This window comes from Xiphophorus hellerii, chromosome 20 (assembly GCF_003331165.1).
Source record: "Xiphophorus hellerii strain 12219 chromosome 20, Xiphophorus_hellerii-4.1, whole genome shotgun sequence".
NCBI classification, from domain to species: domain Eukaryota; kingdom Metazoa; phylum Chordata; class Actinopteri; order Cyprinodontiformes; family Poeciliidae; genus Xiphophorus; species Xiphophorus hellerii.
This window is the reverse complement of record NC_045691.1, coordinates 19,792,201-19,804,096: the sequence shown is the minus strand read 5'-3', so window position 1 is coordinate 19,804,096 and position 11,896 is coordinate 19,792,201. Positions and strand designations below refer to the sequence as shown.

The 11,896-nt window shown below is 39.7% G+C and overlaps 1 protein-coding gene across 5 annotated transcripts in view; it reads right to left on the bottom strand.

The window, feature by feature from the left end:
• Positions 1-11,896, bottom strand: part of scn8ab (sodium channel, voltage gated, type VIII, alpha subunit b) — a 57,407-nt gene that overhangs the window by 18,208 nt on the left and 27,303 nt on the right. For 3 of the 5 annotated variants that reach the window (XM_032549375.1, XM_032549376.1, XM_032549374.1), the window contains exons 10-18: positions 11,289-11,495; positions 10,915-11,196; positions 9,627-9,983; positions 8,619-8,751; positions 4,987-5,225; positions 3,080-3,253; positions 2,558-2,914; positions 2,300-2,473; positions 1,310-1,597 (exon numbers count right to left, since the gene is read on the bottom strand). In XM_032549375.1, coding sequence (XP_032405266.1) covers positions 1,310-1,597; positions 2,300-2,473; positions 2,558-2,914; positions 3,080-3,253; positions 4,987-5,225; positions 8,619-8,751; positions 9,627-9,983; positions 10,915-11,196; positions 11,289-11,495 — 2,211 coding nt within the window. The remainder of the gene's footprint in view (positions 1-1,309; positions 1,598-2,299; positions 2,474-2,557; positions 2,915-3,079; positions 3,254-4,986; positions 5,226-8,618; positions 8,752-9,626; positions 9,984-10,914; positions 11,197-11,288; positions 11,496-11,896) is intronic. The other 2 variants (XM_032549378.1, XM_032549377.1) reach the window with 1 other exon arrangement.

Here is an 11,896-nt window from a genome sequence, read left to right as displayed (position 1 = left end):
TCTGTTAGCTGTTAGCAGTTTTTACTCTGCTAGCAGCTCCGTCTCCTCTGCAGGGTGTTGTGTTACTGCATGCTGTGCAGGGAGGATGAGTTGAGGTGACTGATGGTATAAGAACCAGGTGCAGGTATAATCGTGATGCAGCTGTATAATCTCAATTTGTCCCACTATGAACCAAATGAAGGTGACCTGCATATTATAAATGTCTACAGGTTTTTGGTCTGGCTTTTGCTGTTTGTACATCATAACATACAGATGGCAATGTTTCTATTGCCTCATCAGGCTTGCTCTCTGTCTGTCTCAGCCATTTTTTGTTTGCCTACTCAGCATTTCTGTTCAGTGTAACAGCATTCCTGTCTAAATGAATGCTCTGAAATGTCACGCCAACTTTGTGTTTTCATCTGGAAGTCAATACCAACTTTGCAGACCTTAGATAAGATTTTAACAAATGTAACATTTTCTCAGCAACGCACAGAGAAATCAACTGGTTGCTTGAACCTGACAATAATCAGCTTGATTGGGCTTGAACGGTGACATACTGATTGGAAACTCAAAAGTCCAATTTTTCTCCAATAATTTATGCACCATACATGTGGAAGTTGTTCCTGAGAAAAGAAGCTATTTATAAGACCAAGCTGTTGAAAATATGGTCAGAGGACGCAGAAGAATTGAACACTACTTAAATTTGGAAATTATAACTTCTACACGTAGAAACATGTCTGTGAATCATTCAGATTGCCAAAAAGAGCAAGACTTTCAGCAGATGACAGTAAGGATAAAGGGGGTCCAATGAAGTTTCTTTGTTTCATTTTGAGCTTTCAGCCTCTGTTGAGTAAGAAAATTGCTGGATTTGTAAATGTTGGCAACCTTTTGGAAATATCAAACTTAAGCAAACGATCAATAATGTTAAAAATATATACACAAAGAGTGATGATTATGTAATGCTAGCTGGACTAACAGTGCTAATCACTAAAATAAGATACTGAAGACAGCTTTCAATGACAGTTTTAAATGTATTTTTATAAAAATAATAATGGAATTGACTTACAGTCAATTCTCTGCTCTTAAAAAGAGGAGTTAATGATCGTTCACAGCTATTTTACAGTATATCTCTAATATAATTGTTCTGAGACAAAAATCAGGCAAAATCATTATTGCTGGGTCTAAGCTTTACAGAAACTCAAAATGAGAACCTTGTTATTGTTCAATTTCAAATTTTTCAGTTTGAAACTATGGGATTGAACTCAAAGCTTCAGACAGTTTCATCTACCTGAAAAATCTACTGAATAGCCAGCCACCCATTTCTACTCACATCTTTGCTGTTTTCCACATCTGATTCGCTGCTGAAGTCCTCCGTGTTGAGGTTTTCAAAGTCTGACTCTCCAACAGCGATGGGAACGCACACGGTGAGGTTGGGGTTGTGGATAAAAGACATATAGTCGTCATCAATCATGTACTTTCCTACACTGCTCCCGATGCCACTGGTGGTGCCGTTGCCATTTTTGGGGTAGTCCAGTTCACGGTTGATTTCAGCAGGGTGGTTTGCTATGCAGTTGAGCTTTTCCTCATAATCCAAAGGCTTCTGCTCGTCCTCTATAGGCTGCTTGTCAGGAAAGTAAAACGAGACAAACAAAAATACTGCTAGAAAACATGGAGGTAGACGATAATGTTGAGATTTTAAATAACTGATTTTTTCATAAAAATATTCAAAAGATATTGCAGTTTGGACAGCTGAAATGCCTAGGTACAATGCTAATTAACATGCTATTTGCAAAGCAGCCAATCCAGAAGCCCCATTAATTTCTGCACTCCTAGGAGTGGATATAGGGAAGACTGTAAATGCTAGCTTCTGTGGTGTTGCAATAAGGTTTCCTCTTGGTTGTTTGAATGCATATTAAGGTATATTTGGAGTTTGAAGTAAAAAGCGTTTTTATGAGGAGTCTCAAGTATTTGCAGATTTCAGGGTTTTGTGGATGACTGTCGTCCCTAAGACTTTAAAAGTCGTTTTATGACCTCACTGCATGTTTTTAGAAGAACAATTGAAGTTTCTCTTGCTGATTTTAGTCTTTTTAAAATCTCCCTAAAGTCACAATTCCAGGACTCAATCAAAGATTACCCAGTGACAGTCTGGCTCTTTAACTTAGGCTCATCAATTTTCTTTTAATAATCAATATTTTTAAAATGTCTTTTGTTTAATTTTTACTGACACTTTCTCATTGACAGCCCTTATGGAAATCTTGGCAGCTTTAAAACCATAACTTTTTAAAACCTTGGCATACGTTGATGCCTAAGCGTCACGTACCTTTTTGAGAACTGTAGCTACCAAGATTCGCATGTTGGCTTTAAACCAGGCGATTCCTATCTTGATGCGGGCAACAGCGAGTTGAAGGTTGTTGGGTTCTCCATCGTCATCAGTGGCAGCGAGGTTGTCTGCACTGAATGAGCTCAGCAGCAGAGCCAGAAACAGGTTCAGCACCTTACAAGGAAACACAAAACACTCTGAAACCTTACAGCTTAGTGTACATGAGCTACTATGATCATGTGATTTTTTTTTTCTTACCACCAGATTTCCAATAACCATAACCATCATGAAGACGATAATGCACATGGCTTGTCCTGCCACCTCCATGCAGTCCCACATTGTTTCAATCCACTCTCCACACAGCACTCTGAACACGATCAGGAAGGAGTGAAAGAAGTCGTTCATGTGCCAGCGTGGGAGTTCGCAGTCCAATGCGATCTTACACACACAGTCCTTGTAGCTTTTTCCAAACAGCTGCATTCCCACCACGGCAAAGATGAAGACGATGATGGCCAACACCAAGGTCAAATTACCCAGAGCTCCCACCGAGTTTCCAATGATCTTAATCAGCATGTTTAGTGTGGGCCACGACTTGGCCAGTTTGAACACTCTTAACTGTAAATGGAAAACAGGAATAACTGGTCTTATTTTTAGCTTATTTAACACATATTAGTTAAGCTAGATCAAGTCAGAGTTTAATCCTAAACTTCAGGTAATAGAAATCTGATGATTACATCTCATATTTCTGTAACATTAATACGAGACATGAGTTTTGCTTACCAATCGGAAAGACCTGAGAACTGAGAGTCCCTCCACGTCCGCCAGCCCCAGTTCAACTAAACTCAGGGTCACAATGAAGCCATCAAAGCAGTTCCAGCCTTCCTGGAAGTAGTAGTAGGGGTCCATGGCTATGAGCTTGGCAAACATCTCGCCAGCAAAGATGCCGGTGAAAACCTAAAGGGGGAGACCAATTTAAAAAGAGATGTCAGTGAGACTCAGGAGGAACATATCACTTCATTGCTACTCATGTTGAAGCAACGATCTATCAACATTACATAGTGTTGAGATTTGCATTATCTTAACTCTTCACTTGGCATGCCTAGTGCTCATGTTTATCTACATGTCATGGTAGATAAACTAATTTTCTGATTTATTTAACTGCTAATTATTTGACAGTTTCTGGAAGCTTATAGACTATGTTTAAAACATTAAGCTCTTATTCACAGATGTTAATTGATAAGTAAGTTCTGTATATTAGAAGAAAACAAGATGGCAATATTATGGCAAAAGAAACTTACTCTGTCCTAATGTGATAACAGACTGTAAATTTTGCATCCTTGATCGTATTACACACAATATGTAGAAAATGTGGTCATGTGACATGGCTTGATATTTCATAAAAGACACTTTATTTTTTTCACTTCATGTTTGTAGCCAAGACAAAGAACAGTGAAACAGCAGATTAAAATGTATTTTGGTATTTCCACTGAATAAATGTAACATTTAATGGTTTAAAGTCCTTTAAAATGAGTTTCAACAATTTATCTCCAATTATTGTGAAAGGCAATGCAAACTTTTACAAACGGATGAGCCTTCTCTCACTACGACTTCCAAAAAGAATTACAGTTTTAATAAATAATGTTGTGAGATCTGGGTTGGGTTGGGTGATACTCTGTGATTACTGTGATGGTGTAAGTACTTTTCTACCTTTAAAAACAATGTACCTCACAAGAAAAAACTTTAAAGTGGATATCAATAAATGTGCAGTCAGTTTGAAACTGATTTAAGTGTGTTAAAATATGAGCAATATTGAAACTGTAACACCTTAAATTACAGCCAATTTCTTTAAAATATATGTAAAGAAGTCTTTACATATAGAAGACATGTAAAAACTTCTTTACACTTTGCTAAAAGTGGTAGTGATGATAAACCTCAAAAGATTTCATGTAAATTATCTTTGCACAACCCTAACTACCTTGCTTGCAATGACCTTAAAATGCACTAACGTTAAAACCTTAACACTGTGCAAATTTTAAATGCCAGGGTAAGGTCAAAAATCTGCACATTCACCCACCCGACAGCTAATCATGTGTCCAGTCAGTGCTGCAGAAGACACCCAGTGATTCACACTGCACCATCCAGCTTCTAATGCAGGGTGAATTAAATTCCTGTTTCACTTTGGACAGCAACCAATGCTTATGACCTCATTTCCTGTCTCAGTGCTGACGCAGAGTGAATACTGCTGTGCTACAGTGGTTTTTTTAGGAAGCCGGGGCTGGACTCAGCCAAATCAAAATGTCTTCTTGTTTGGCATGTTCACTGCTAAACCATGTCGTACCACATCTACGTATGTCTTCAAGTGGTAGGAAGGATGCCAAAAATATGAGACATTTCACATATTTGTCAAAGCACAGACTTTGTATAAGAGGGCACCGGACAAAAGAAAAGTGAACTAAAAGGTGGTGATAAGACTGCAGAGCTGGCTAGATGGCAACATTAAAATGGAAATAAATATTTAATGAGATTTCCATCTGATAACTCTATGTGGTTAGTTTGAGTTCTTAAGTGCACATATGAAATGATGCATTGTTTTGCTCAAGCAGACAAACTAGATGTGAAACTGCTCCGTCGCTCCAGCGGAGGAGAAAAGAAGAGCATGGAAGATGGTAAACGTTGTCGTCTCTTACCAGGTTGCCGACGGCCAGGACCTCCTCAAAATGTGGCGTCATAGGGTAATGCTCCATGGCCATGAAAAGAGTGTTGAGCACAATGCAGATGGTGATGGCCAGATCCACAAACGGGTCCATGACAATCAAATAGACGATGTGCTTGATTTTTAGCCAGATGGGGCAGCATTCCCAGATGAGGAAGATGTTTGCAAACTTGTACCAACAAGGAGGGCACTTTCTTTGAGACTCTTCTAACTCTACAGGATGAGGAAGAACAGATATGGTGATTATATGTTGAAGTTAAATTTAGGTCATGCCCAGGGGTGAAAATTAGCACCGGCCAAATGCGGGTAAAAGTATGAAGTGGCGTGTAAATTGGAGCAACGCACCCGCCATTGTGGCAGTTTGACAATTTGAACAGAAAAAAAGCTGCATTCAGTTTGAACTTCTATCCAGGGAAGGACTGACCGTCTGGTTTACAGACTGATGCATTTACTGTCCATATCTGGAGGCCCTACGCTGTCATAATTTAACAAAAAAAAAAAATTATATTAAATATTATTTTTATCGACTGCGACAGCCTATTGGTTGATTTCATTGACGGACATTGAGCTTATCCAATGAAATCCCTCAGTCCTTCTTGGCCCGCCCCTTCCCTCTAAGTTTATAAATAGCGCCATTTCAGCTAACGGTTGCTAACCGGAGTCCCAGAAAAGTGAGCGGATACGAGACGGGGCGGGTCAGAAAAACTACAACAAAAGCTAAAAAGCGCATAAGCCCATTCAGAAAAATATGTCAAGCTAACCGCTATATGTTTACCGCACAAACTTTGAGGAAGCTACACTAAGCTAGCAGGCATTCTGAAAAACACTGAGATAACACAGGAATGAAGTGGCATTAATAATGAACACGTTCTGAGATATTTCAGTAATAAGAATAATTGTGAATTTCAATAGAAAACGTAATAAGTAAGGGAAAACAAATGGACGAAAACAGCTATTGATACCATTTAGAAATGTTTTAAAATGACTAGACACATCTACAGTAAATACTATCTGGGGGAGTTGTAGCCAAACGGTGGAAATGTTCAACATAGGAAATGATTGCAGGAATGTTAGGGATGTGTAGTTAAAGTTTGTTGTTAGTAATTATCTCAAGTGAACTTGTTGCACTGCACCTGTGTTAAGGTGTCCAAGCTTTATGTTAAATCAGTCTGTATACGTACATATGTGTGGTAAACTTGTTAGTAAATCAGTTTTCATAGAGGTAAGAATAAATCATATATTTTATACAATTTACTTGTACTGTTGGAGTTTGTAATCAAAAGAAAATTAGTGGCTGGTGAAATGTCTGATTGGTACGGTGGCCGACAGGTGCAAATGCGCAGCAAAAGAGAAAACATGCAAACAAAAAAGAAGACACCCCCGAATGAAATGCAGCAAACAAAAAGAGAGACGCAAACACCCCCGAATGAAATGCAGCAAACAAAAAGAGAGACGCAAACACCCCCGAATGAAATGCAGCAAATAAAAAGAGAGACGCAAACACCCCCGAATGAAATGCAGCAAACAAAAAGAGAGACGCAAACACCCCCGAATGAAATGCAGCAAATAAAAAGAGAGACGCAAACACCCCCGAATGAAATGCAGCAAATAAAAAGAGAGACGCAAACACCCCCGAATGAAATGCAGCAAACAAAAAGAGAGACGCAAACACCCCCGAATGAAATGCAGCAAACAAAAAGTGTTGAAAACGGAAGTGCTCCAGACCACTAGGGGGAGTCAAAGAAAATAGTATTCATTTCTATGGGACCAGATGCAAGATTCTTCTTCTTCTTCTTCTTGGTATTTATTGGCGGTTGGCAACAAACTTACAGTAGCATTACCGCCACTTACCAGTATGGAGTGTGGTTCGAGATGGTCTATAAACTTTCACTTTCTACCTTTTCCCTCCATTAACTCCTGATTAAACATACCCCCACACATACACACCTGCTTATATTATCCAACTTGCTTATAGCTTTATATACCCCTCTTTGATATTCTTTACACATTCACACCCAACTTGCTCTACTCATATCCTATGAAATAGCTTTGTTTTTTTAAGATACCGAATAATTATTTGAATATGTCTACTCCCGAAATCTCTCCTCAAAAATTCTATTAAATTAAACCTTTCTTTAATACCTACACACTCTCTCAGCATGCATCTTCTCTCTTCTTCATACTTACAACACTCTAAAATAACATGCTCTATTGTTTCAGACTTCTCACAATAATCACACTTTCCAGATGCAAGATTCAGAGAGATACCTTTACTTTCTTTCAAATTTCTTTCTCTGAATCTTGCATCTGGTCCCATAGAAATGAATACTATTTTCTTTGACTCCCCCTAGTGGTCTGGAGCACTTCCGTTTTCAACACTTTTTGTTTGCTGCATTTCATTCGGGGGTGTTTGCGTCTCTCTTTTTATTTGCTGCATTTCATTCGGGGGTGTTTGCGTCTCTCTTTTTATTTGCTGCATTTCATTCGGGGGTGTTTGCGTCTCTCTTTTTGTTTGCTGCATTTCATTCGGGGGTGTTTGCGTCTCTCTTTTTATTTGCTGCATTTCATTCGGGGGTGTTTGCGTCTCTCTTTTTGTTTGCTGCATTTCATTCGGGGGTGTTTGCGTCTCTCTTTTTGTTTGCTGCATTTCATTCGGGGGTGTCTTCTTTTTTGTTTGCATGTTTTCTCTTTTGCTGCGCATTTGCACCTGTCGGCCACCGTAGATTGGCTAGTAAAAAATTTTCTCTAGTAGCCACTGTGGCTGGTAGAGAAAATGTTTAATTTCCACCCCTGGTCATGACTATTATGAAATGGCATATATCCCCGATCCATGTGCACTACCTTGCTAAAGTAATCCTACCCATGATCTTTTTCACCTTTTGTCCTGTTATAAAAGAAAATCTGTTGAGTTATTACTCGTTCACGTTTGAATGGGCTGGACTTTAACTGGGCCATTCTGATACAGAAATATTTTTCTTAGCAGTTACATTGTCTCTCAGGCTTTATGCTTAAGGTTGTTGTGATGCTGAAAGGTGAATCTTTGCATCAGTCTCATGTCTTTTGCAGCCTCATGTTTTCTTTTAGCTAAATCCATCCTCCCTTCAGCTTTGACTGGAAAAAATGCATAGTTTTCCATGTTTTTCAAATAAAATAATTGAAGGGTGGTGTGTATTTGTATCCAGCCCTACTGAATCATCTATACTGCAACTAAAGCTGATTAATAAGTTAGACCTATCGCCATTACGATCAGATTTGTGAAGTGCATGAATAATGTATGTCTCATCCAAAGAATTAACAATCAGAGCTACTGTGGGGCTGTGAGAGGTTGAGCGGCTAAAGCCTTTCCTCTGCCTACATCCCCCAGAATGCTGCAGGGTTTAGTAGAATTACTGACTACTTTATTGGATGTATATTCTCTTTATGTTGATCATGTGTCTATCGTGATATTTACTGTTATTGATTTATCGCCCTGCTCAGTTTAAACTTGTAACATCACAAAATGTGTTCAAGCTATCTAAACACATCCTGATTAAATGTACATTTGACAGCAGGTCATTTTCACCATTTCTGGAAAAGCATTGTAAGGTTTTTGTGAAATAAGCGTACCTTCTAAGAGTGTGTTGGTGACCACGCTCATCTGACTGTTGGCACGGTCCTTTCCTTTGAAGGAGGAGTTGAGCTGATCCACAGAAATCATGAGAGAGCCAGAGTGTTTCTTCTTAATCTCCACATCTGTAGTCTGTACTCAGACAAAACATGAATGATCCTTTAGAAAAGCATGGGATGTACACAAAAATTAAAAGCAATGCTTCAAAGCTACCTCAGCCACTAAATGATACCCATGTTCCACTGAACAGACCAAATAAAGAAAATGCAGCCTAAATCTTCACATCAAATCTGCAGATTACATTGAACTTGTCTTAATATCTTTGTAATATTGAAATGCATGCACTGGCATGCACATCAGGTCAACAGAGGGGATCTCAAGACATCATTAACATCTACACCATGCTAATATTCAAAAGAGGTAAACAGGTAAGAGCAGGTTGACTGGCTGAGGGAAGAGGAGGTCTACCATGCGTGCTGTAAGGGGAGAAATATCGTTACAGAAAAATTGTTTCAGGCTTGTTCGTTGCACCATCCAGGGTTAGGAATGGAGAATAGATGAAGACAGGAGAGGAGGAGGTGAATGAAAGAGAAAGACAGATATGGAGAGAAGAGGGTTGATGAGAAGAAGCGTAAAAGCTCAAGAATGGGATTTCTAAGTAATGACATAAAAAGGAATGCTCCTCAGCAAGAAATGTTCATGTTTGTGAATTTTGTTGATAAAATGTTCATTAGTTTGATTAGAAAGGGAGTTTGTAGATATGTTTCTGCTTGTTAGTCATTAAAAAGAAACAGGAAAAAAAACATTAAATCAATCAGACAAAGAAAGTGGCTCTGCAGGGTGACGTTTTTAAACAGAATCTGATTATTCAGGAGGAGAAAGGAGAGCTTAGAGTTCAGGAAACAGAACAACAAGGGGGGAAGGGTCTGGGCTTCGAAAGAAGGAGCTGCAGAGATCAGGGCCGTCATCATGCCTAAACTGTATAGGTGTCCCATGGACGTCCTTACACTGTCATCAGTGGCTGCCTTATCTATTTTCACCTCAGGCAGAAGCCGTCTGCCAGGCCCGGGGCCGATGAGAGACACCACGCCGTTGCAGTCCACCGTGCTGTTCCTCTTCCCTCCAGAGTGTGGCGCCAGTGGGTGGATGCGGGACGAGCCCTGGCTGTAGCCACTGTAGCTATTGCGACGGTAGGGTATGAACAGTGAGCCTCGGCGGTCTTCGCTCTCCTCCACAGTGCTGTGCTCGTCATCCGCAAACTCGTTCTCCGAGCCCATGTCCTTGGAGCGGCCCTTGAAGCTGAAGATGCTGCTGCGGCTGTTGTGGCGTGACATGAAGGGCGAGCCTGGGATGCTGAGCAGAGACTGAGGAGAGACAGATTTTAAAAAATGGAGGTGTTGAGGTTGCTGAAAACAGCTGGAAAGAATGAGCAAATAAAGACCTAGAAAACAGAGTGCAGACAGAGAGATGAGAAGTAAATAAAATAAATAAAAGGCTTGCATTAAGAGCCTTTTATTCAAAAAACCAGGAACTACTGGAGTTTATACTGTCACTTCATAAATATCATTTTAAACAATAACTAATTTATTCCATGTTTTTGTCTTGCATATATTTTGTTATGCAATTAATCAAAAATAACTGCTTTCCTAATTGTAATATTTCAATTTTGAGCACATTTTTAATTACTTAGCAGAGAAAAACCTGAACAGAGTCTCAGTGAAATACAAGATTAAGTGAGGGAAGAAAAGCAGCTGGTAAAATGCTTGTGTAAAATTACCAAAATACAGTCACACCTCAAAAGATTTGAAGAACTGTAATTTATATTTAGTTATTTAGCACAAGTGAAACTCGTGCATTATAGTTAATCATATATGTGATATATTTGTGTTATTTATTACTGGACTTATAGGAAATGAAAACCTAAAATTCAGTTTCTCTGAAAATATTTTTCAATATTACAAACAATAAAAATTAAATGTTCGGTCTGGGCCTACACAGTGGCTGATAGCAGAACTGAACAACTTCCTGGTTGTATGAGAATGAAAAATCACATCAAACTGAATGTTTAGATAATACATCAGCTTTCCCACCTGGTTAGGACCAAACATCAGCCAACACAAAATGGCTGCACATCCCCTGTTAAAGAGGACCTCACAGGTCACTGGAATGGATCAATAATTTAGGTCCGAACTGAAGCCGTACACTTCCAACCACTAAAAGCTTGTACAGTTTTCTGATCTGAAGCCATTAAACAGATCATTTTGCAGAAGCTGACACATTCTCTTCTGACTGTACCTGGTTCATGATGGATGTCTTCCTGCCCAGTCGAGTTCCTGGGAAGCGGATGGTGCTCTTCTTGCTGCCATCGTCTGACTCAGACTTAACTACCTTCTCGCTGTCTCCTTTCTCCTTCTCCTGCTCTTTCTGACGCCATTTCTTCTTGCGATTGCGTCTCTCTTTGGCGCTTTTTGAGCTCAGCTTGGAGACCTCTGAGGAGCTGCGGGACAAGTGACCCCCTTCTACATCCTCTAACGCAGCCTCTGACACGGTCCCTGCCGATGTGGCCATAGCTGCAGCCTGAAGCGGAAAAAATAAAATAAAATAGCCTCATAACGAGCACAAAATGTTCAAATCAGATGTTTACATCTTAAAGGAAAGACGAAGCTTACCTGCGTCTCCTCCTGTTGCTTTTTGAGCTGTTCCAGCATAGCTTTGAATTCAGCCTCTTTTTGCTCAGCCTCCTCCATTGTGGCCTGATTCTGCTCCTCATAAGCCATGGCCACCACAGCCAAGATCAGATTGACCAGGTAGAAGGAGCCCACAAAGATGACCAGCACAAAGAATACCATGTAGGTCTTCCCTGCAGCTCGCAGAGTCTGAGAAAACAAAAAAAATAACATGGACTTCGATGCATGACTTTATGTTATAGACCAACACAAAGTAGTCCAAAAATGTAAAAGCACAACAAAAAGGAGTTATCTTATTTATTTTATTCTTTATAGATTAAACACTGAAAAGTGCATTTGAATTGAGTCCCATTGGTTCAATACTTCATAAAACAGACTTTTGGGGTTTGCTGTACCATAGCAGTCTCAAGCTCCAATCCTCTAGATCTGGTGTCCTGCAGCTTTTAGGTGCATCTCTGCTTCAGCACACCTGCCTCCAATATTAGCTCATTAACAGAGCTTGACTGCATGCTAGTGAGGCCGTTCAGCTCTTTAATTCAAGTCCATAGCACAAGGACTTGAATTAAAGTCAAGTCCTTGCAACACATCTA